This window comes from Leucoraja erinacea, chromosome 38, assembly GCF_028641065.1.
Source record: "Leucoraja erinacea ecotype New England chromosome 38, Leri_hhj_1, whole genome shotgun sequence".
Lineage (NCBI taxonomy): Eukaryota > Metazoa > Chordata > Chondrichthyes > Rajiformes > Rajidae > Leucoraja > Leucoraja erinaceus.
In genome coordinates this window covers 9,994,391-10,019,266 of record NC_073414.1, presented here as the reverse complement: position 1 = coordinate 10,019,266, position 24,876 = coordinate 9,994,391, and the positions used below count along the sequence as shown (strand labels likewise).

At 50.3% G+C, this 24,876-nt stretch overlaps 1 protein-coding gene across 1 annotated transcript in view; it reads left to right on the top strand.

The window, feature by feature from the left end:
- Positions 1 to 343: 343 nt before the first annotated feature.
- Positions 344 to 24,876, top strand: part of spred3 (sprouty related EVH1 domain containing 3) — a 38,050-nt gene continuing 13,517 nt past the window's right edge. The window contains exons 1-2 of the mRNA XM_055663522.1: positions 344 to 481; positions 20,623 to 20,779. Coding sequence (XP_055519497.1) covers positions 471 to 481; positions 20,623 to 20,779 — 168 coding nt within the window. The 5' untranslated portion in view covers positions 344 to 470. The remainder of the gene's footprint in view (positions 482 to 20,622; positions 20,780 to 24,876) is intronic.

The following is a 24,876-nucleotide window of genomic DNA, read 5'->3' as shown; positions in this document are numbered from 1 at the left end:
CGGGGTGGGCTTTAGGACCGCGGTGAACTACTGGGGCAAAACAAAAATCTGAATGGACCGGCCGGGCGCTAGGACCCGGCGGAAAGCGCTCTGATACCCGCGTGATGGGTTTATGGATCTGACAGCGTCTCTGACGCGGGTGAACGGTGAACTACTGGGGCAAAACAAAAATCTGAATGGACCGGCCGGGCGCTAGGACCCGGCGGAGGGCGCTGAGCTCCAGCGGGCTGTGGCACAGATTGCAGCCGGCTTTGAACACTCTGCTCCCGGGGCGAGAAGCTGCCAGGTCCCGGTGGCGGGCGGGCGGGCGGAGCGGGGGGAGATTTTATTTGAATATTATTTTTTTTTGGGGGGGGGTGGGTGAAAAAGCTCACATACACACACCCCTGGAGGAAAATGGCCGCTGATTGATGGAGACTACACGGTGTTGGATTGGGGAAAGATGATGTTCTAAATAGCAATCGCCGGTCATGGATGAGGAGTGAGTTATCTTTCACAACATAACTAGCAGGCCTTAGTAAATAATCATTCACAAACATATAAAAACCCGCCTACACGGCGCTACTGCACGAACGTTGCAATATATATGTACATGTACTATTAGCTTAATTGGTAAAATCCATTTTTAAAAAGCCCTTGTGCTCAGCCTGGCTGCAATTGACAAGAATGTTATTTCTTTTTGTGAATGAAATCGCTCATTGTCTTTTTTTTTCAAAGAGAGGGAGGGAAGCGAATAGCCTTATTTTCTGAATCGGTCTCATTTGCATTGAGACTCCATTCATAAAAAAATATCCATTTATGTGGATCTGAGGGTTTTTTTTGAAAAAATCAATGCCTTTTTTGGGTGCGATTTGTGGCGCTCTCTTGCTGTTGTTAGTTGTTGCGAGCTTGTTACATTTCTGTTACATTGGCCTGTGTTACATTTTTGTGTTACATTGCGTTCGTTGCCCTTCACCTGTTGTTTTTTTTAAGGCGGAGGACAAAGAGCTTGTGGGCCGCTTCACGTGAAACCCCCCATTCACAAAAAAAAATGATACATCTATGTATCCGACACCGGCCATTCACCATTTCAGGCCCACAAGTCACACTCATCGCTTAAGCTTCCTTCAAATCCTCTCCAAATATCACACGCAGAATTTGAACAAAGGATTGCCGATTTGTGTTGTGTATTTAAAATATGTATTTCTGGCTGATGTGTTTTTTTTTGGGGGGTGGGGGGCGAAAAAGGACTCGTGTTTCTGTCGTTCACGCGAGTGTGTGACGGTTAATATGTGAAATGCGAGGTTTTGTTCCCCCTTCAAGAGGGGTATGGGATTTATAAAGTACCCCGTTCTCAGTGGAGTTGGATCCTCCCTGGTCAGGTGTATTTTTATTGCAAAGGTTTGGTGGAGTCGTTTCGGATTTCAGAGTGGCTAGGCTGTTTTCTGGAATAACAGCATCCTTGTGTGTGGTCGTAGATATCGTACAGCATGGAAACAGGCCCTTCGGCCCAGCTCGTTCATGCTGAACAAAATGCTCCACGAGTTCATAAGTGATAGGAGCAGAATTAGGCCATTTGGCCCATCAAGTCTACTCCGCCATTCAATCATGGCTGATCTATCTCTCCCTCCTAACCCCATTCTCCTGCCTTCTCTCCATAACCCCTGACACCCGTACTGATTAATATCCGTTGTCTTGGCCTCCATGGCCTACTGTGGCAATGAATTCCACAGATTCACCACCCTCTGGCTAAAAAAATTCCTCCTCATCTCCTTTCTAAAGGAAGGTACACAAAAATGCTGGAGAAACTCAGCGGGTGCAGCAGCATCTATGGAGCGAAGGAAATAGGCAACGTTTCGGGCCAAAACCCTTCTTCAGACTTCGATTTTCCAGCATCTGCAGTTCCTTCTTAAACTCCTTTCTAAAGGAACGTCCTTTAATTCTGAGGCTATGCCCTCTAGTCATAGACTCTCCCACTAGTGGAAACATCCTCTCCACATCCACTCTATCAAGGCCTTTCACTATTCCATCTCGGCTAGCCCCATTTTCTCGTGCTTGGCTTATATTCCTATCCATGGACCTGTCCAAGTGCGTTTGAATTGATATTGTCCCTACCTCAAATACCTCCCTCGGCAGCTCGTTCCATACATCTACTCTGAGTGAAAAGGTTACCCCTCATTTTCCCCTCTCACCTTAAACCTGTGTCCTTTGGTTCTTGATTCCCCAACTGGAAAAAAGAGTGCATTCACCCTATCAGTTCCCCTCTTAATTCTATACACATCTAGGAGATTATCCTGTCAGCCTCCTGAGATCTAAGAAATAAAGTCCTATCTTGCCCATTCATAGAAACATAGAAAATAGGTGCAGGCGGAGGCCATTCGGCCCTTCAAGTCAGCACCGCCATTCATTGTGATCATGGCTGATTCTCTCCATATAGTCATATAGCGTGGAAACAGGCCCTTCAGCCCAACTTGCCCACACCAGCCAACATGTTCCAGCTACACTAGTCCCACCTGCCTGCATTTGGCTCATATCCGTCCAAACCTGTCCTATCCATGTACCTTGCTAACTGTTTCTTAAACACATAGCGATAATCCCTGCCTCAACTACCACCTCTGCCAACTGGTTCCATGCACCCACCACCCTTTATGTGAAAAGGTTAGCCCTCAGATTCCTATTTGATATTTTCCCCCTCACCTTAAACCTGGTCCTCAATCCCCCTACTCTGGGTAAGTGACTGTGCATCTCCCCGATCTCTTCCTCTCATGATTTGTCCAACTTTATAAGATCACCCCTCACCCTCCTGAACTTCAAGGAATAGTCCCAGCTTACTCAACCTGTCCCTATAGCTCACACCCTCGAGTCCTGGGAACAATCTTATTACTAAGCAAATAAAAAAACCATTTCAGTTTAGTTTCCTGTCCCTGTGAAAAGCTTTTGTTGCGTGCTATCCAGTCAGCAGAAAAACAATCCATGATTACTATCGAACCATTTATAATGCACATGATAAGGGAATAATGTTTAGTGCAAGGTAAAGCCAGCAAAGTTCGATCAAAGGTACACAAAATGCTGGAGAAACTCAGCGGGTGCAGCATCATCTATGGAGCGAAGGAAATAGGCGATGTTTCGGGCCGAAACCCTTCTTCAGGCCTTTCGGCCCGAAACGTCGCCTATTTCCTTCGCTCCATATATGCTGCTGCACCCGTTGAGTTTCTCCAGCAATTTTGTGTACCTTCGATCTTCCAGCATCTGCAGTTCCTTCTTGAACACTTCGATCAAAGATAGTCTGAGGGTCACCAAAGAGGTAGATAGTAGTCCTAAGGTTGTCACGGTGGTGCAGCGGTAAGTTGCTGCCTAATGCCCCTGTCCCACTTAAGAAACCTGAACGGAAACCTCTACAGACTTTGCGCCCCACCCAAGGTTTCTGTGCGGTTCCTGGAGGTTGCAGGTGGTTGCCAGAGGTTGCAGGTGGTTACCAAAGGTTACAGGTAGTGGAAGCAGGTAGGGAGACTGACAAAAACCTCCAGGAACCGCACGGAAACCTTGGGTGGGGCGCAAAGTCTCCAGAGGTTTCCGTTCAGGTTTCCTAAGTGGGACAGGGGCATTACAGCAAATGCAGCGCCGGAGATCGGGGTTTGATCCCGACTGTGGATGCTGTCTGTACGGAGTTTGTATGTTCGCCCCGTGACCTGCGTGGGTTTTCTCCGAGATCTTCGGTTTCCTCCCGCACTCCAAAGACGTGCAGGTTTGTAGGTTAATTTCACTGCATATTCGGGTGCATGTGAATGAATGAATGGTTTAATTCAGTCATACATTAAAAAGAACAATACTTTACAATCTGTGTGAATATGAACCAACACTGTATCCATTTCACACGACATTCACATAATCAATGACCGAAAAATGAATAGTCTGAAGCCACAAAGCTTATTTTTGCCTATCCTAAATGTCACAAATAATGTTGACTTTGACTTTTGGCTTGGTAAATGTAAAAATTGTCCCTAGTTGCTGTAGGAGCGTGTTAATGTGCGGGCATCGCTGGTCGGCACGGACCCGGTGGGCCGAAGGGCCTGTTTCTGCATTGTATCTCTAAACTAAATAACTGCAGGTGCTAAAAATAAAAAATAAAAAAATGAAAATACTGGAAATACTCATGAGGTCAGGTAGCCTCTGTGGAGAGAGAAAAGAGTTGCTATTTCTAGTCAGAGAGTTTGTTAGAACTGGGAAAATAGGTGGGAGGGGGGGGGGGGGGAGCGGTCATTTTAAGTTGCTCAGGGGATGAGGAGAGGAATGGATTGAAGGGGTGGCATGGTGGTGCAGCGGTAGAGTTGCTGCCTCACAGCGGCAGAGACCTGGGTTCGATCCTGACCATGGGTGTTGGCTGTGTGGAGTTTGCACGTTCTCCACATGACCAGCGTGGGCTTTCTCCGGGTGCTCCGGATTCCACCCATACTCCAAAGACGTACAGGTTTGTAGGTTAATTGGCTTGGGTAAGATTGTAAATTGTCCCTAGGCAGGCAGGTGCAGCAGGCAGTGAAGAAAGCGAATGGTATGTTAGCATTCATAGCAAAAGGATTTGAGTATAGGAGCAGGGAGGTTCTACTGCAGTTGTACAGGGTCTTGGTGAGACCACACCTGGAGTATTGCGTACAGTTTTGGTCTCCTAATCTGAGGAAGGACATTATTGCCATAGAGGGAGTACAGAGAAGATTCACCAGACTGATTCCTGGGATGTCAAGACTTTCATATGAAGAAAGACTGGATAGACGTGGCTTGTGCTCGCTAGAATTTAGAAGATTGAGGGGGGATCTTATAGAAACTTTCAAAATTCCTAAGGGGTTGGACAGGCTAGATGCAGGAAGATTATACCCGATGTTGGGGATGTCCAGAACAAGGGGTCACAGTTTAAGGATAAGAGGGAAGTCTTTTAGGACCGAGATGAGAAAATCATTTTTTACACAGAGAGTGGTGAATCTGTGGAATTCTCTGCCACAGAAGGTAGTTGAGGCCAGTTCATTGGCTAAATTTAAGAGAGAGTTAGATGTGGCCCTTGTGGCTAAAAGGATCAGGGGGTATGGAGAGAAGGCAGGTATGAGATACTGAGTTGGATGATCAGCCATGATTATCTTGAATGGCGGTGCAGGCTCGAAGGGCCGAATGGCCTACTCCTGCACCTATTTTCTATGTTTCTATGTTTCTAATATTCTAAATGCGGTCTCACCAACGTCTTATACAACTGCAAGATGACCTCCCAACTTCTATACTCAATGCTCTGACTGATGAAGGCCAAAGTGCCAAAAGCCATTTTGACCACCTTATCCATCTGTGACTCGTCCTTCAAGGAACCATGCGCCTGTACTCCTAGATCCCTCTGCTCTACAACACTACCCAGAGGCCTACCATTCAGATTCAGATTCAGATTCAGATTCAAACATTATTGTCATTGTGCAGTGTACAAGTACAGAGACAATGAAATACAGTTCGCATCTCACCCAGAAGTGTGAACACAGAATAATGGAACAGTAATATATATATATGTATATACAGTAGCAGTATTGCAATTTTCGGGGGGGGGGGGGGGGGGGGGGGGTGGATGACTGGCAATCACCAAAGTGCAGAGTTAAGTAATGTAACAACTGCAGGGAAGAAGCTGTTCCTGGACCTGCTGGTCTGGCACCGGAGAGACCTGTAGCGCCTCCCGGATGGGAGGAGGGTAAACAGTCCATGGTTGGGGTGAGAGCAGTCCTTGGCGATGCTGAGCGCCCTCCGCAGACAGCGCTTGCTTTGGACAGACTCAATGGAGGGGAGCGAGGAACCGGTGATGCGTTGGGCAGTTTTCACCGCCCTCTGCAATGCCTTCCGGTCGGAGACAGAGCAGTTGCCGTACCATACTGTGATGCAGTTGGTAAGAATGCTCTCGATGGTGCAGCGGTAGAAGTTCACCTGATGGACCTCCTTCAGTCTCCTCAGGAAGAAGAGGCGCTGGTGAGCCTTCTTGACCAGAGTTGAGGTATTGTGGGTCCAAGAGAGGTCATCGGGAGATGTGCAAGTATTGGCCACGTTAGACGTCCCAAAATGTGGTGGTAGGGGTGAACCATATTGTACCTGTGGAGGCAGGAATAGTGACTCCCAGAGGTGGGGCAAGGGTAAGGTGCCCCAGGGCGGGGACCCCAGTCTCGGGCTGGGATGGCAGTGGTGGGTGGAGCAACGGTAGAGTTGCTGCCTTATAGAGCTTTCAGTGCCTGAATCGCGAGGTCAATCCGGTTACGCATGCTGTCTGTGTGGAGTTTGTCCGTTCCCCCTGAGAGCAGTGTCAGTTTATCTCCAAAGACGTGCGGGTTTGTGGGTTAATTGGCCCCTCCGTAAATTGTCCCTCGTGTGTAGGTGGTGGTTTGCACCGAAGATAGAGCCTCACTATTCCTGCCTCCCCCGTCACCCAAAACATCACCCATTCCTTCTCTCTAGAGATGCTGCCTGTCCCGCTGAGTTACTCCAGCATTTTGCCCCTATCTTCGGTGTAAACCAGCATCTGCGGTTCCTTCCTACATATATCAACACAAAGATAAGTCCGGCACAGTGGTGCAGCCAGCCTCACAGCACCAGCCACCCGGGTTTAATCCTAACCTTGGGTTCTGTCTGTGTGGAGTTTGCACGTTCTCCCAGTGACCATGTTTCCTCCCACCACATTCCAAAGACGTGCGGGTTGCCGGTTAATCGGCCCTCTGTAAGTTTCCCCTCGTGTGTAGGGAGTGGATGAGAAAGTGGGATAACATAGAACTGGTGTGAAGGGGTGATCGATGGTCGGCATGGACCTGGTGGGCCGAAGGGCCTGTTTCTCCACTGCATCTCCAAACTAAACTGGACTTAACGAAACTAAACTGAGAGGTCCCAATGGTCCAAAAAATCCAAATCCTGGTCCCCGGCACCAACTCCTCAGCCATGCATTCACCTAGCCTCACCTCACTGGCAATTGGAATGCAAAGACAGTTTAATTTATTGTCACGTGTATCGAGGTGCAGCGAAAAGCTCAGCGGGACAGACAGCATCTCTGAAGAGAAGGAATGGGTGACGTTTCGGGTCGAGACCCTTCCTCAGGCTGATGTCAGGGGAGTGGGCGGGACGGAGATAGAATGTAGTCGGGGACAGTAAGACTGGTGGGAGAACTGGGAAGGGGGAAGGGATGGAGAGAGAGGGAAATCAAGGGCAACTTGAAGTTAGAGAAGTCAATATTCATCCCGCTGCCCAAGCAAAATATGAGCTGCTGTTCCTCCAATTTGCACTGGGCCTCACTCTGACAGTGGAGGAGGCTCAGGACAGAAAGGTCAGTGTGGGAATGGGAGGGGGAGTTGAAGTGTTGAGCAACTGGGAGATCAGGTAGGTTTAGGCGGACTGAGCGAAGGTTTTCAGCGAAACGATCGCCGAGCCTGCGCTTGGCCTCGCTGATGTAGAGAAGTTGACACCTGGAACAGCGGATACAGTAGATGAGGTTGGAGGAGGTGCAAGTGAACCTCTACCTCACCTGGAAAGACTGTCGGGGTCCTTGGACGGAGTCGAGGGGGGAGGTAAAGGGACAGGTGTTGCAGCTCCTGCGGTTGCAGGGGAAGTTACCCGGGGAGGGGGTGGTTTTGGATGGGAAGGGACGAGTTGACCAGGGAGTTGTGGAGGGAACGGTCTCTGCGGAAAGCAGAAAGGGGTGGAGAGATGGGAAGATGTGGCCAGTGGTGGGATCCCGTTGGAGGTGGCGAAAATGTCGGAGGATTATATGCTGTATACGACGGCTGTTGTATGTTGACGAATGCTGTATATATGACAACTCGTCCCTTCCCACACAAACCAGGTTTGATCCTGACTACGGGTGATGTCTGTACGGAGTTTGCACGTTCTCCCGAAGTCTGTCTTCGGTTTAAACCAGCATCTGCAGTTCCTTCCTACATATAACAAGGGGCTATATGGATGTGAAACGTGACTGCCCCGTAGCTTTAAGGTGAGAGGGGGCAAAGTTGAAAGGAGATGTGCGGGGCAAGTCTTTTGACACAGAGGGTGGTGGGTGCCTGGAACTCGCTGCCAGGGGTGGTGGTGGAGGCAGATACGATAGTGGTGTTTAAGATACTTTTGGATAGGCACATGGATCTGCAGGGAATGGAAGAATAAAGATTATGTGAATGCTTATAAGATGCTGCACATGAGATGAGAGCCCGTGGTATCAAAGGGCAGATACTAGCATGGACAGCAGGTTGGCAAAGAGTGGCAATAAAGGGGGCCAGTGACTAGCGGAGTTCCGCACGGCTCGGTGTTGGGGCCACTACTCTTCACGTTGTATATTTAACCATATAACCATATAACCATATAACAATTACAGCACGGAAACAGGCCATCTCGGCCCTACAAGTCCGTGCCGAACAAATTTTTTTCCCCTTAGTCCCACCTGCCTGCACTCATACCATAACCCTCCATTCCCTTCTCATCCATATGCCTATCCAATTTATTTTTAAATGATACCAATGAACCTGCCTCCACCACTTCCACTGGGAGCTCATTCCACACCGCTACCACTCTCTGCGTAAAGAAGTTCCCCCTCATATTACCCCTAAACTTCTGCCCCTTAATTCTGAAGTCATGTCCTCTTGTTTGAATCTTCCCTATTCTCAAAGGGAAAAGCTTGTCCACGATTTATGATTTGAACAAAGGGATTGAAGGCTTTGTGGCCATGTTTGCAGGTGATACAAACACAGGTGGAGGGACAGGTAATGTAGAGAAAGCAGGGACTCTGTGGAAGGACTTGGACAGGTTGGGAGAGTGGGCAGAGAAGTGGCAGATGGAATATAGTGTAGCAAAGTGTGGACTCATGCATTTTGGTCGTAGGAATAAAGGCGTAGACTATTTTCTAAAGGGGGAGAGAATCCAGAAATCGGAGGTGCACTTGGGAACGCTGGTGCAGGATTCCCAAAAAGTTAATCTGCAAGTTGAATCGGTAGTGAAGAAAGCAAACTCAATGCTGGCATTTATTTCAAGAGGGCTTGTATACAAAAACAGGGATGTAATGTTGAGGCTCTATAAGGCGCTGATCAGGCCGCATTTGGAGTATTGTGAGCAATTTTGGGCCCCATATCTGAGGAAGGATGTGCCGGCTCTGGAGAGGGTCCAGAGAGGGTTTACAAGAATGGTCCCAGGAATGAGTGGGTTAACCTATGATGAGCGTTTGTCGGCTCTGAGCCTGTACTCGCTGGAGTTTAAAGAATGACGGGGGGACCTCATTGAAACTTACCGAATAGTGAAAGGCCTGGATAGAGTGGATGTGGAGAGGATGTTTCCACTAATGGGAGAGTCTGGGACCAGAATGCACAGCCTCAGAATTAAAGGACGTTCCTTCAGGAAGGAGATGAGGAGGAATTTCTTCAGTCAGAGGGTGGTGAATCTGTGGAATTATTTGCCACAGGAGGCTGTGGAGGCCAAGTCAGTGGATATATTTAAGGCAGAGATAGATAGATTCTTGATTAGTACGGGTGTCAGAGGTTATGGGAAGAAGGCAGGAGAATGGGGTTAGGAGGAAGAGATAGATCAGCCATGATTGAATGGCGGAGTAGACTTGATGGGCCGAATGGCCTAATTCTGCACCTATCACTTATGAGGGTATGAACTGCGCACAATACTGCAAGTGTGATCCCTCTAACAACATGTACAGTTGTAACATGACAGCCCAAATTCTGTTCTCAGTGAGGTGACTCATTAGAGGCAAGTGTGATATCTGCCTTTTATGCCTTTCATGGCTGATCATCCTCAATCAGTACCCCGTTCCTGCCTTCTCCCCATATCCCCTGATTCCACTATCTTTAAGAGCCCTATCTAGCTCTCTCTTGAAAGCATCCAGAGAACCTGCCTCCACCGCCCTCTGAGGCAGAGAATTCCACGGATTCACCACTCTCCATGAGAAAAAGCGTTTCCTCGTCTCCGTTCTAAATGGCTAAATGGCTTACTCCTTATTCTTAAACTGTGGCCCCTGGTTCTGGACTCCCCCAATATCGGGAACATGTTTCCTGCCTCTAGCGTGTCCAAACTCTTAACCAGCTTATATGTTTCAATGAGGTACCCGCTCATCCTTCTAAACTCCAGAGTGTACAAGCCCAGCTGCTCCATTCTCTCAGCATATGACAGTCCCGCCATCCCGGGTATTAACCTTGTAATTTGGTGACGTTTCAGGTCAGTTCCCTTCCTCAGGCCCTGAATATCTGAGGAAGGGTCTCGACCCAAAACGTCACCTGTCCATGTTCTCCAGAGATGCTGCTGACCCGCTGCATTACTCCAGCACTTTGTGTCTTTTTTCCCCCAACAGTTACAGGCCTATATATTCCCTTGTTGTCCTTGCCACCCTTTGCTTCATTTCCTGTACACGTTAGGCTTCTTATTAAAAATGGGATCATCTCAGCAGAGAGGGCCAGTTTTAATTTGGGCAACAACACCTTGATTACATGAGTGGCACGATCTGGGCGTTACGGTGGCGCAGCGGTAGACTTGCTGACTTGTAGCGCCATTCTCGGAGACTGGGATTCGATAACTACGGATGCTGTCTGTGTGGAGTTTACACGTTCTCCCCGTGACATGCGTGAGTTTCGTCCGAGATCTTCGGTTTCCCCCCACACTCCAAAGACTTACAGGCTTTGTAGGTTAATTGGCTTGGTGTAAATGTCAAGTCAAGTCAAGTTTATTTGTCACATACACATACGAGATGTGCAGTGAAATGAAAGTGGCAATGCTCGCGGACTTTTGTGCAAAAGACAAACAACCAAAAACAAACTATAAACACAATCATAACACACATATTCTTTTACATAATAAATAATGGAAGGAAAAACGTTCAGTAGAGTTAGTCCCTGGTGAAATAGGTGTTTACAGTCCGAATGGCCTCTGGGAAGAAACTCCTTCTCAACCTCTCCGTCCTCACCGCATGGCAACGGAGGCGTTTGTCTGACCGTAGCAGCTGGAACAGTCCGTTGCAGGGGTGGAAGGGGTCTCCCATGATTTTATTTGCTCTGGAGTTGCACCTCCTGTTGTATAGTTCCTGCAGGGGGGCGAGTGAAGTTCCCATAGTGCGTTCGGCTGAACGCACTACTCTCTGCAGAGCCTTCTTGTCCTTGGCAGAGCAATTCCCAAACCAGATGGTAATGTTCTTGGACAAGATGCTTTCCACCGCCGCTGCGTAGAAGCACTGGAGGATCCTCGGAGACACTCTGAATTTCCTCAATTGCCTGAGGTGGTAAAGGCGCTGCCTTGCCTTACTCACGAGTACTGATGCGTGTGATGCCCATGTCATATCCTTGGAGATGTGGACTCCCAGATATTTAATGTAAATTGTCCCCAGTGTGTGTAGGATACATGTTGGTGTGCGGGGATCGCTGGCCGTTGTGGACTCGGTGGGCTGAAGGGCCTGTTTCCGTGCTGTATCTCTAAACTAAATAAAATGGAGGTAGACCTGAAGAAGGGTCTCGACCCGAAACGTCGCCCATTCCTTCTCTCCAGAGATGCTGCCTGTCCCACTGAGTTACTCCAGCACTTTAAACCTGCATCTGCAGTTCCTTCCTAAACAAAATGGAGAACTCTTTGAGAGTTGCCATAACATTGAAGCAGGATTAGTAACCCATCTGCATTTGAAATAAGATTTATTAATTGCTGAATCCTTTTTGAAAACGTTGTTTTATCAGCGACTGGTCGGAAGCTGGTTGGTCATGGAGGGAATCACGGCCTTATACCGTTGTCATGACAACGACATGATACCTGTTAATTAATAATTCTGTGACACTGTGCATAGTCTTGTCTCCACTTTAGTTATAGCAACGGGATAAACATGTTCCCTCACGCACACGGTAACCATCTCACTCTGCATAGCAACGAGATTGTCCTGACTTCCTCTCTATCTGGGTAATCTTGGACAAAGCATTCTGCTCCACCTGGTAGACAAAAATGCTGGAGAAACTCAGCGGGTGCAGCAGCATCTATGGAGCGAAGGAAGTAGGCAACGTTCTTCTTCTTCAGTGCAGTGTAGGTTTACAAGGTTAATTTCCGGGATGGCGGGACTGTCATATGCTGAGAGAATGGAGCGGCTGGGCTTGTACACTCTGGAGTTTAGAAGGATGAGAGGATATCTCATTGAAATATATAAGATTGTTAAGGGTTTGGACACGCTAGAGGCAGGAAACATGTTCCCGATGTTGGGGGAGTCCAGAACCAGGGGCCACATTTAAGAATAAGGGGTAAGCCATTTAGAACGGAGACGTGGAACCACTTTTTCTCACAGAGAGTTGTGAGTCTGTGGAATTCTCTGCCTCAGTGGAGGCCGGTTCTCTGTATGCTTTCAAGAGAGAGCTAGATAGGGCTCTTAAAAATAGCAGAGTCAGGGGATGTGGGGAGAAGGCAGGAACGATGTACTGATTGTGGATGATCAGCCATGATCACATTGAATGGCGGTGCTGGCTCGAAGGCCGAATGGCCTCCTCCTGCACCTATTGTCTATTGTCTATTCAGACTGATGTAGGGTGGGGAGAAGAAAGAAGAAAGGATGAGGAGGAGCCAGAGGGCTGTGGGAGAGCCGAGAAGGGGTGGAGAGGAGACAGCAAGGTCTACCGGAAATTGGAGAAGTCAATGTTTATGCCGCTAGGGTGCAGACTGCCCAAGTGGAATATGAGGTGCTGCTCCTCCAATTCCCGGTGGTGCTCACTCTGGCCATGGAGGAGACCCAGGACAGAGAGGTCAGATTAGTGACAATCCTGGCACTGTCTAAGAGGACAGGCACAAACTGCTGGAGTAGCTCAGCGGGTCAGGCAGCACCTCTGGAGAAAAGGAATGGGCGATGTTTCGGGTCGAGACCCTTCTTCAGACTGGGAGTAAGCGGAGAGGGAAACAAGTGATATAGACGGTGATGTGGAGAGCAAATGAATGGAAGATACGCAGCAAAGTAACGATGATCAAGGAAATGCGGAGCCCACAATGGTCCATTGTTGGCTGTGGGAGAGGTGAAAACGTGTTGCAGACAATGAACCTCAGCATGACGACACTGAAAATAGTACAACGGCTAGGGTGGGGGAAGGATGGAGAGAGAGAGAATGCAAGGGTTACTTGAAGTTAGAGAAGTCAATGTTCATATCACTGGGGTGTAAGCTGCCCAAGCGAAGTATGAGGTGCTGTTCCTCCAATTTGCTCTGGGCCTCACTCTGACAGTGGAGGAGGCCTAGGACAGAAAAGTCAGTGTGGGATTGGGAGGGGAATTAGTGTTTGGCAACTGGGAGATCAAAGGACTCAACTTCTTCCATTGATCAGTGAGTTTGTTCTGCCCCAGTTCCTCCTTCACCCTTGCGAGGTTAATTTAAAGTTACGAGATTGCTCAGGCTGAGGGTTTGGACACCATCAATGGGTGGCATAAACTCGGTGGGCCGAAGGGCCTGTTTCCATGCCCAATACACAGAACACAGATCACATTGTCAACATGGGACCGTTGGGCCGAACGGCCTGATTCCACGCTGTATGAGTGTGACTCCATAACATAATGGGCCCTTAATGGGCTTGGTCCCACCTACATCAATAGTCTGCTCACCCACCACACCACCTCCAGGTCCCTCAGATCGGCAGACTTGGGGTTACTGAACATCCCGCGGTCTAGGCATAAGCTCAGGGGCAACCGCACCTTTGCTGTTGCAGCTCCTAGACTGCGGAACAGCATCCCTCTTCCCATCAGAACCGCCCCCTCCATCGACTCCTTTAAGTCAAGACTTAAAACTCATCTTTACTCTCAAGCCTTTCTTGACGTCCTCTGAGGGAGGACTACATGTATGTATTTATGTAAATACTTAATCTATGAACCAATGTTGTATAACGTTAGTACCTCCACCAAGATTGTTAAGGGTTTGGACACGCTGGAGGCAGGAAACATGTTCCCGATGTTGGGGGAGTCCAGAACCAGGGGCCACACAGTTTAAGAATAAGGAGTAAGCCATTTAGAACGGAGACGAGGAAACACTTTTTCTTACAGAGAGTTGTGAGTCTGTGGAATTCTCTGCCTGGTGGAGGCCGGTTCTCTGGATACTTTCAAGAGAGAGCTAGATAGGGCTCTTAAAGATAGCGGAGTCACGGGATATGGGGAGATAAGGCAAGAACGGGGTACTGATTGGGGATGATCAGCCATGATCACATTGAATGGCGGTGCTGGCTCGAAGGGCCGAATGGCCTACCCCTGCACCTATTGTCTATTGTCTAATGTAAAGCACTATGGCCAAAGAGAGTTGTTTTTTAAATGTGCTATAGAAATAAGTGACTTGACTTGACTGGAATGGTGTAGCCTAGCAACAGGCCCTTCAGTCCATAGTAGAGCCACGCAGTGTGGAAACAGCCCCTTCGGCCCAACTTATGACAGAAGCCTCCGCATGGCGCTCCCTGGATACGACGACACGATGCACTCTGAGACGCATCGGGTGACAATTCTGTCAACATGTTGGACGACAACAGAAGTCAACAGCGAGCTAAATCATCTGACACACCAGTGAAAGAACAAACCCACAATGACCAACACGTCCCATCTACACTAGTCCCACTTGCTTGCATTTGACCCATATTCCTCAAAACCAGTCCTATCCATATACCAATCTAATTGCTTCTTAAACATTGCGATAGTCCCTGCCTCAACTACCTCAACCCACATCCACCACCCTAAGCGTGAAAAAGTTACCCCTCAAATTCCTATGTTTAAGAAAGAACTGCAGATGCTGGAAAAATTGAAGGTAGACAAAAATGCTGGAGAAACTCAGCGGGTGAGGCAGCATCTATGGAGCGAAGGAAATAGGTGACGTTTCGGGTCGAGACCCTTCTTCAGACTGTAAAATCTTTCCCCCTTCACCTTAAACCTATGTTTCTCGAATTCCTCATTCTGGGCACGAGACTGTGTGCATCAACCCAATCTATTCCTCTCACAATTGTACACACATGCAATTCGGACTGGTAAAACCGCCTTTCACCGTCATCAGAGCCTATTATTTATTACGTAAAATAATATGTGTGATTGTGTTTAGAATTGTGTTGTTGTTCATTGCCACTTTCCATCAGGACTTAAACATCACGTGATTGACTGTCCCTTGTACACACATTTTTTGTTCTACATTTGCCCCGAGTTAAACAAATCTCCTCTGCCTGTACATGATCCTTATCCCTCCATTCCCTGCGTATCCATGTAAAAGCCTCTTAAACACCACTATCATATCTGCCTCCACCACCACCCCTGGCAGCGCGTTCCAGGCACCCACCACCCTCTGTGTAAAGAAAAAAGCCTGTGATTCTCGATTAAACTTCCCCCTCACCCTCTAATGTCGGACATTTCCACCCTGAGAAAAATGTTCTTAAGGGCCTGTCCCACTTAGGCGATATTTTAGGCGACTACAGGCGACTAGACTGTCACCACATGGTCGCTGGGGTGTCGCCTGTTCGGTCGTGAGTCGTCTCCTCAGTCGCCCAAAGAGTCGTAGCGTTTTTCTGATCGCCGCTGGATTTTGGAATGTTCACCATTTATCGGCGGCAGTCGGCTTGACGCCAATGAGCGTAGCGTGACTTCTCCTAACGTAGGTGCTGTTGTAGGTTGTCGCCGGGTGACGTTGGTTGGCGCTGGTGCTGGCTTCGGCGAACTCCATTGGCGACTACCTACGCTAACTGGCGACAACCTATCTGGGACACATGACAGTATACTCTCTCTTGACGTGACTTCTTGACTTAGCGGCGACTGAATTGTCTTCAGTTGTCGCCGGCAGGGTCGTACCTTGTCGCGGGTGGACGTAGGTTGTCGTAGATGGACGTAGGTGTGGTCGTAGATGGACGTAGGTGTGGTCGTAGATGGACGTAGGTGTGGTCGTAGATGGACGTGGGTGTGGTCGTAGATGGACGTAGGTGTGGTCGTAGATGGACGTAGGTGTACATTGTCGTAGATTGGTCGTAGATGGACGTCCTAATGGGTCGGCGGTTGTCGTTAGCTTGCCGTAGCTTGATATTAACTGGGTGGTACATTGTTGTAGAGATTGTCGTCAGGGGGGGGGTAGAGTCGCCGGTTTTTCGGTGACCTGCAACGACTATGACAGCCACCAGCAGTCACCAAAAAAATAACCGCCTAAGTAAAGGAGGCCCTTGACTGTTCACCCTATTTATATCTGCCATAATTTTATATACTTCTATCAAGTCTCCTCAACCTCCAAGGTTCCAAATAACCCATCCTAGTGTATCCAGCCTCTTCCTGTAGCTGAAACCCACTAATCCAGGCGGATACTGGGTAGAATGTATCCCCAAACTAAACCTTGGGATGAAAGGGCTTAACTAGACTATAAAGATACAGCATGGCAACAGGCCTTTTGGCCCACCGAGTCCGCGCCGACCAGCGATCCCCGTACACTAACACTATCCTACACGCTAGGGACAATTTACAATTTTACTGAAGCCAATTAACCTACAAACCTGCACCTCTTTGGAGTGTGGGAGGAAACCGGAGATCCCGGAGAAAAGAAGAAATGCAAACTCAATGCTGGCATTTATTTCGAGAGGACTAGAATCCAACAACAGGGATGTAATGCTGAGGCTCTATAAGGCGCTGGTCAGGCCGCATTTGGGGTATTGTGAGCAATTTTGGGCCCCGTATCTGAGGAAGGATGTGCTGGCTCTGGAGAGGGTCCAGAGGAGGTTTACAAGAATGATCCCAGGAATGAGTGGGTTAACCTATGATCAGTGTTTGTCGGCACTGGGCCTGTACTCGCTGGAGTTTAGAAGAATGAGGGTGGACCTCATTGAAACATAAGGATAGAGTGGATGTGGAGGGGATGTTTCCACTAGTGGGAGAGTCTAGGACCAGAGGTCACAACCTCAGAATTTAAAGGACATTCCTTTAGGAAGGAGATGAGGAGGAATTTCTTCAGTCAGAGGGTGGTGAATCTGTGGAATTCTTTGCCACAGAAGGCTGTGGAGGCCAAGTCAATGGATATTGTTAAGGCAGAGATAGATAGATTCTTGATTAGTACGGGTGTCAGGGGTTATGGGGAGACGGCTGGAGAATGGGGTTAGGATGGAGAGATGGATCAACCATGATTGAATGGCGGAGTAACTTGATGGGCCGAATGGCCTAATTCTGCACCTATCCTTTAACTTATTACCTTAAAACCCACACGAACACGGGGAGAACGTGCAAACTCCATACAGACAGCACCCGTGGTCGGGATGCAATCCGGGTCTCTAGAGCTGTGAGGTAGCAACTCTACCACTGCGCCATTGTGCAGCCCTGAAGGAAGAGGTTATAATTCTGGCCAGTTCTCTATCCTCCGCCCCCGAACCACATCTTAAACCCGCTAACAAAGGCCGCCACGCTGAGATTAGTACAGCTCAGAAACAGACTCCCTACTGACCATTCCCCCAATCTATGCTAGCCCCATTTACTCCCATTTGGTCGTAGACTTCTTGGTGGGTCCACATGCAGGTTGAGATGCTTCTCAAAGCCCCTGTTCCATGGTACGAGTTCATTCCAAGAGTTCTCCCGAGTTTGCCCTGATTTGAACTCGGAGATTTACGGTAATGGCCACTCGTCGGTACTCGGGGCTCTCGTGGACATTTTTCAATGTGTTGAAAAATCTTCACGAGTCTTCCCGTGCTTACCTGCCGTTAGCGAGTCTTCCCGAGTACCTGCCGTTAGCGTTAAGAGACGTCCCCGAGCTCCGACGTACCCGCTACGTTCATTCTCCGTGCTTTCCACGAGTTAATTTTTTTTTAACTCGGGAGAGCTCTTGGAATGAACTCGTACCGTGGGACAGGGCTTTAAGTGTTGTGAGGGACCCTATCTCCACCCCAACCTCAGTCAGTACACTGAGTAGTGTTGTAGAGCAGAGGTACAGGTACATAGCTTCCCATAAATGGCATCACAGCTACATAATGGGGTGTTGCAAGCTTTTATCTTGTTGGCTTTCATTGGGCTGAGAAGTGTGAATAGTCAGGACAGTAGGACCAGTGCGGGTGGCACGGTGTAACAGCGGAAGAGTTGCAGCTTACAGCACCGGAGACCCTGGTTCGATCCCGACTACGGGTGCTGTCTGTACGGAGTTTGTACGTTCCACCCCTGATCTGCGTGGGTTTTCTCCAAGATCTTCGGTTTCCTCCCACACTCCAAAGACGTACAGGTTTGTAGGTTAATTGGCTTGATGTAAATGTAAAATGTCCCCAGTGTGTGTAGGATAGTGTTAGTGTGCGGGGATCGCTTGTTGGCGCAGACTCAGTGGACTGAAGGGCCTGTTTCTGCGCTTATAGAGGTGTATAAATCATAACCATATAATAACCATATAACCATATAACAATTACAGCACGGAAACAGGCCATCTCGACCCTTCTAGTCCGTGCTGAACACATAATCTCCCCTAGTCCCATATACCTGCGCTCAGAATATAACCATATAACAAATGGTTATATATTGTTATATATGTTAGATATAACAAATATAACATATATCATGAGGGGAATAGATCGGGTAGAGTCTCTTGCTTAGAGTGGGGGAATCGAGAATCAGAGGGCACAGGTTCAAGGTGAAGGGGAAAAGATTTGATTGGAATCTGAGAGGTAACATTTTGACACGTATGATATATGGTGTATGGAACGGCCAGTGGCCTGTTTTCCAAGCTGGGGAAGGGGGCGGGGGGGGGTGGGGAGGGGGAGGAGGGGATGGAGGGGGATTGAGGGAGAGGGGGAGGGGAGGGAGATGGGTGGGGGGGAGGAGGGGGAGGGGAGGGGATAAGCAGGGGAGGGAGAGAGGGAGGGAGGAAGGGGAGGGAGGAAGGTGGAGTAGAAGGGGAGTGGGAAGGGGATAGAATGGAGAGGGGGGAGAGGGGATGGAGAGGGGGGGAGGGGAGATGGGGGAGGGGGGGGGGGGGAGGGGATGGATGGAGATGGGGGGGGGGGGTGGGGATGGGGATGGGGTGGGGAGGGGGAGGGGGAGGGGGAACCCAAAACCATTTGAAAGATCAAGGAATTGATTGCTCTGGGCACCTGGCACAGAGGAGGAGGTGAAGCCAGTGTTGACCAGCAGTGATCATATTGAAGGGTAGACGTTAGGCTTGAGGTCGCACCAGTCCTGCCCCTATTGGTGCTCTTCATGCACACCTCTCTACCCCTCTCTCTCCCACCCACCTCACCCCCATCCCTCTCCTCTCCTCCTTCCCCTCTTCCTTCTTTTATCTCTCTCCAATTCACCCCTCTCTCTCTCCCTCTATCTATCCCCTCCCCTCCCCCCCCCGCACCCCTCCCTCCCATTCCTCACTCCCCTGTGTCTCTCCACCCCATCTCCCCCCTCTCTCATCCCTCATTCCTCTCTCTCCCCCGTTCCTTTGTCCCTCTCCTCTCCCCCACCTCTCCCCCCCCCCTCTCCCTCCCCCCTCTCCTCTCCCCCTCTCCTCTCTCCCCCCTCCCTCCTCCCCCCCTCCCTCTCCCCCTCCTCCCTCTCCCCCTCCCTCTCCCTCCCCCCTCTCCCCTCCTCTCCCCTCCCCTCCCCCCCCTCCCCCCCCCCCTCTCCCCCTCTTTTTCCCCCCCTCGCTCTCCCACTCTCCCCCCCTCTCTCTCGCTCTCCCTCCCTCTCTCATTCCCCGCCTCTCTCCCCCTCCCCCTCTCCCTCTCCCCCTCCCTCTCCCCCTCCCTCCCCCCCCTCCCCCCCCTCTCTCCCCTCTTCCCCCCTCTCTGTCCCCCCTCTCCCCCTCCTCCCCCTCCTCTCTCTCCCCCCTCTCCCCCTCTCTCCCCCCTCTCTCCCCCCTCCCTCCTCTCTTTCTCCCCTCTCCTCTCCCCCTCTCCCCCCTCTCCCCCTCTCGCTCTCTCTCTCTCTCTCTCTCTCTCTCTTGTTCTCTCCCCCCCTCCCCCCCTCCTTCCCCTCTCTCTCCCTCCCCTCTCTCTCACACTCCCTCTCCCCCCCTCCTCTCTCCCCCTCCCCCTCTCTCCTCCCTTCTCTCTCCCTCCCCCTCTCTCCTCCCCCTCTCCTCCCCTATCCTTCCCCCCTCGCTCCCCTTCTCTCCCCCCTCTCTATCCCTCTCTCCCCTCTCTCCTCCTCCTCTCCTCTCCCCTCCCTCCACACCCCTCTCCTCCCCTATCCCCCTCTCTCCCCCCTCCCTCTCCCCCATCTATCCCCCCCCTCTCCCCCTCTCCCCTCCCCCTCCCCTCCCCCTCCCTACCTCTCCTCCCCTCTCCCCCCCTCTCTCCCCTCTCCACCACTCCCCCCCTCTCCCTCTCCCTCTCCCCTTCTCTCTTCCCCTCCTCTCCCCCCTCCCTCTCTCTCCCTCTCCCCCCCTCTCTCCCCTTCTCTCTCCCCCTCTCTCTCCCCTCTCCCCCCCCCTCACCCCTCCCTCTCTCTCCCCCTCAGCCCTCTCCTTGCCTCTCCCCCATCTCTCCCCCCTCTCCTTCCCCCTCCCCCTCCCCTCTCCCCCTCACTCTCCCCTCTCCCCTCTCTCTCTCCCCCCCCCTCTCTCTCCCTCCCTCCCCTCTCCTTCCCCCTCACTCTCCCCCCCCTCTCCCCTCCCCCTCCTCTCTCTCTCCCCCCCTCTCCCCTCCCTCTCCCCCCCCTCCCCCCCCCCCTGTCTCACAGTGCTGTGTGTGTGTGTGTGCCCCCTACAGGCCGGCGGTGCGAGTGCGAGCGGTGGTGATGACCCGCGATGACTCTAGCGGGGGCTGGGTGCCGCTGGGGGGGCCGGGCCTGAGCTACGTGTCGCTGCTGCCCACCGGCCCCGGCTCCTCCTCGCTCATCCGCGGCGAGCGGCTCCGCGACCAGGCGGTAAGCCCGAGTTATAATCCACTACCTCAAATGTTTTTCAAAAATCGTAGTCAAAGCCATCATTATTTACAACAGTAATATGTAGAACACAACAAACTCCAGCACCATAACGCAACGTTAACCAAAACTACATCATCACAGCGGTAGAGTTGCTGCCTCACAGCGCCAGAGACCCAGGTTCCATCCTGACCACGGGTGCTGTCTGTACGGAGTTTGCACGTTCTTCCTGTGACTGCATGGGTCTTCTCCGGGTGCTCCGGTTTCCTCCCACATTCCAAAAACATACAGGTTTGTAGGTTAATCGGGTTCGGTATAAGTATAAATTGTCCCTGGTGTGTGTAGGATAGTGTTAGTGTGCGGGGATCGCTGGTCAATAGACAATAGATGCAGGAAAGGCCATTTGGCCCTTCGAACCAGCACCGCCATTCAATGTGATCATGGCTGATCATCCCCAATCAGTACCCCGTTCCTGCCTTCTCCCCATATCCCCAGACTCCGCTATCTTTAAGAGCCCTATCTAGTTCTCTCTTGAAAGTATCCAGAGAACCGGCCTCCACCGCCCTCTGAGGCAGAGAATTCCACAGACTCACCACTCTCTGAGCAAAAGTGTTTCCTCGTCTCCGTTCTAAACGGCTTACCCCTTATTTTTAAACTGTGTGGCCCCTGGTTCTGGACTCCCCCAACATCGGGAACATGTTTCTTGCCCCTAGCGTGTCCAAACCCTTAACAATCTTTGGTCGGCACGGACTCGGTGGGCCGAAGGGCCTGTTTCCGCGCTGTATCTCTAAACTAAACGAAAGAGTGAGATGATGCGATGGTATTTTTAAATACCATATATACCGAATATTAAGTAACTATATTGAACAAGGGTTTTGACCCGAAACATTGCCTATTTCATTTGCTCCCAAGATGCTGCCTGTCCCGCTGAGTTTCTCCAGCATTTTCTCCGGAGAGAAGGAACGGGTGACGTGTCAGAAGAAGGGTCTCGACCCGAAACGTCACCCATTCCTTCTCCCCGGAGATGCTGCCTGTCCCGCTGAGTTACTCCAGCATTTTGTGTAAACCAGCATCTGCAGTTCCTTCCTACACAACTATGTCAAGGATATATTCCATGCTCTGTGTTGCCCAGCAGGCCCTGAAACCACCACCCCCTGGCAGCGCGTTCCAGGCACCCTCTGTGTCCAAAAAAAACTGCCCCGCACATCTACTAATCCTTCTAACCTTAAATCTACGCCCTCTAGTCTGTGTCATGTCCACTCTGAGGGAGAAGGTTCTGACTGTCTACCATGTCTGTGCCTCTCACAGACGTGGAGGGAGGTAGGTGGGAAGGGGTGTCCCAGTTGGGCCTGTCTGCCACCCTTCCTCCCTGCCCTCTCTCCCACCCCATCTTTGAGGGTCATTGTCCCTCCACCAGCTCAGCAGTGACCCCTGCTGGACACTTGTAGTTTAAGAAGGAACTGCAGATGCTGGAAAAATCGAAGGTAGACAAAAATGCTGGAGAAACTCAGCGGGTGAGGCAGCATCTATGGAAGCCTCACCCGCTGAGTTTCTCCAGCATGTCTACCTGCTCTACTCCTAATGCTCTTCCTAACCAACAACAAATATTTCATTTTAAACTATCTAATGAGTGATAGGAGCAGAATAAGGCCTTTCGGCCCATCACGTCTACTACACCATTCAATCATCTATCTCTCCCTCCTAACCCCATTCTCCTGCCTTCTCCCCATAACCCCTGACACCCGTACTAATCAAGAATCTATTTTATCTCTGCCTTAAAAATATCCACTGACTTGGCCTCCACAGCCGTCTGTGGCAAAGAATTCCACAGATTCACCACCCTCTGACTAAAGAAATTCCTCCTCATCTGTTTCTTAAAGGTGCATCCTTTAATTCTGAGGCTGTGACCTCTAGTCCTAGACTCTCCCATTAGTGGAAACATCCTCTCCACATCCACTCTATCCAAGCCTTTCACTTTTCTGTACGTTTCAATGAGGTCCCCCCTCATTCTTCTAAACTCCAGCGAGTACAGGCCCAGTGCCGACAAACGCTCATCACATGTTAACCCACTCATTCCTGGGATCAATTGGCTTGATTGTATTTATGTATGGAAGATCATATCTGATTAGATAGCATGAAGAACAAAGCTTTTCACTGTACCTCAGTGCACGTGACAACTATGAACCTTAATGTAATGCGGTGTGGAGGACATGTGGGGTTTGGATGAGATCTTCCGCCCACTCCTTCATCCCTTGGCGAGGTGGTACCCCGACTGTAACAAAGATCCCTCGATCCAGAATTCCGCGATATTACCCCAGGATAACTCGTTTTGTTTAGTTTGGAGATACAGCGTGGACACAGGCCACCGAGTCAGCGCTGACCAGTGATCCCCCCACACCAACTCTGCCCTGCACACACTAGGGACAATTTTACATTTACACCAAGACAATTAGCCGACAAACCTGTACGTCTTTAGAGTGCGGGAGGAAAGCGAAGATCTCGGTGAAAACCCATGCGCAGGTCACGGGGAGAACGTACAAACTCCATACAGACAGCGCCCGTAATCGGGATCGAAGCTGGGTCTCCAGCGCTGAGAGCGCTCTAATGCCCCTGTCCCACTTAGGAAACCTGAACGGAAACCTCTGGAGACTTTGTGCCCCGCCCAAGGTTTCCGTGTGGTTCCCGGAGGTTTTTGTCAGTCTCTCTACCTGCTTCCACTACCTGCAACCTCCTGCAACCTCCGGGAACCGCACGGAAACCTTGGGTGGAGAACAAAGTCTCCAGAGGTTTCCGTTCAGATTTCCTAAGTGGGACAGGGGCATAAGGCAGCAACTCTACCGCTGCGCCACCGTGATGTGCAGGAGGTTCAGCCATCCACCTTCTCCCTGTCATCTCTCTCAGTCCCCGTTCATCTCTCCCTCATCCATCATCCCTCTGGCCCCTCCAATCCCAGGCCCAACTCCTTGATTCCAGGTGGGCAAGCTTAGAGATGTAGCATGGAAACAGCTAAATCCACACCGAGTCCACACTGACCAGCGATCATCGGAGAGAGGACACATTCATTCTCTCCACAGATGCTGCCTGTTCCGCTGAGTTAATAGAAACATAGAAACATAGAAATTAGGTGCAGGAGTAGGTCATTCGGCCCTTCGAGCCTGCACCGCCATTCAATATGATCATGGCTGATCATCCAACTCAGTATCCCGTACCTGCCTTCTCTCCATACCATCTGATCCCCTTAGCCACAAGGGCCACATCTAACTCCCTCTTAAATATAGCCAATGAACTGGCCTCGACTACCCTCTGTGGCAGAGAGTTCCAGAGATTCACCACTCTCTGTGTGAAAAAAGTTCTTCTCATCCCGGTTTTAAAGGATTTCCCCCTTATCCTTAAGCTGTGACCCCTTGCCCTGGACTTCCCCAACATCGGGAGCAATCTTCCTGCATCTAGCCTGTCCAACCCCTTAAGAATTTTGTAAGTTTCTATAAGATCCCCCCTCAATCTCCTAAATTCTAGGAGTATAAACCAAGTCTATCCAGCCTTTCTTCATAAGACAGTCCTGACATCCCAGGAATCAGTCTGGTGAACCTTCTCTGCACTCCCTCTATGGCAATAATGTCCTTCCTCAGATTTGGAGACCAAAACTGTACGCAATACTCCAGGTGTGGGTGGTCTCACCAAGACCCTGTACAACTGCAGTAGAACCTCCCTGCTCCTATACTCAAATCCTTTTGCTATGAAGTTACTCTAGTGGAGTTACTCCAGCTTGTTGTGTCTACTGACCAGCGATCACCTGTTCTATGTTATCCCACTTTCCCACCCATTCCCCACGCACCGGGGGCAACTATACGAACCTGCGGAAGGAACTGCAGATGCTGGTTTACACCGAAGATAGACACAAAAAGCTGGAGTCACTCAGCGGGACAGGCAGCATCTCTGGAGAGAAGGAATGGGTGACGTTTCAGGTCAGGACACTTCAGACTTCTTCAGAAATTCTTCAGAGCCTGAAGAAAGGTCTCGACCAGAAATGTCACCCGTTCCTTCTCTCCAGAGATGCTGCCTGTCTCGCTGAGTGACCCTAGCTTTTTGTAGCAACCAAC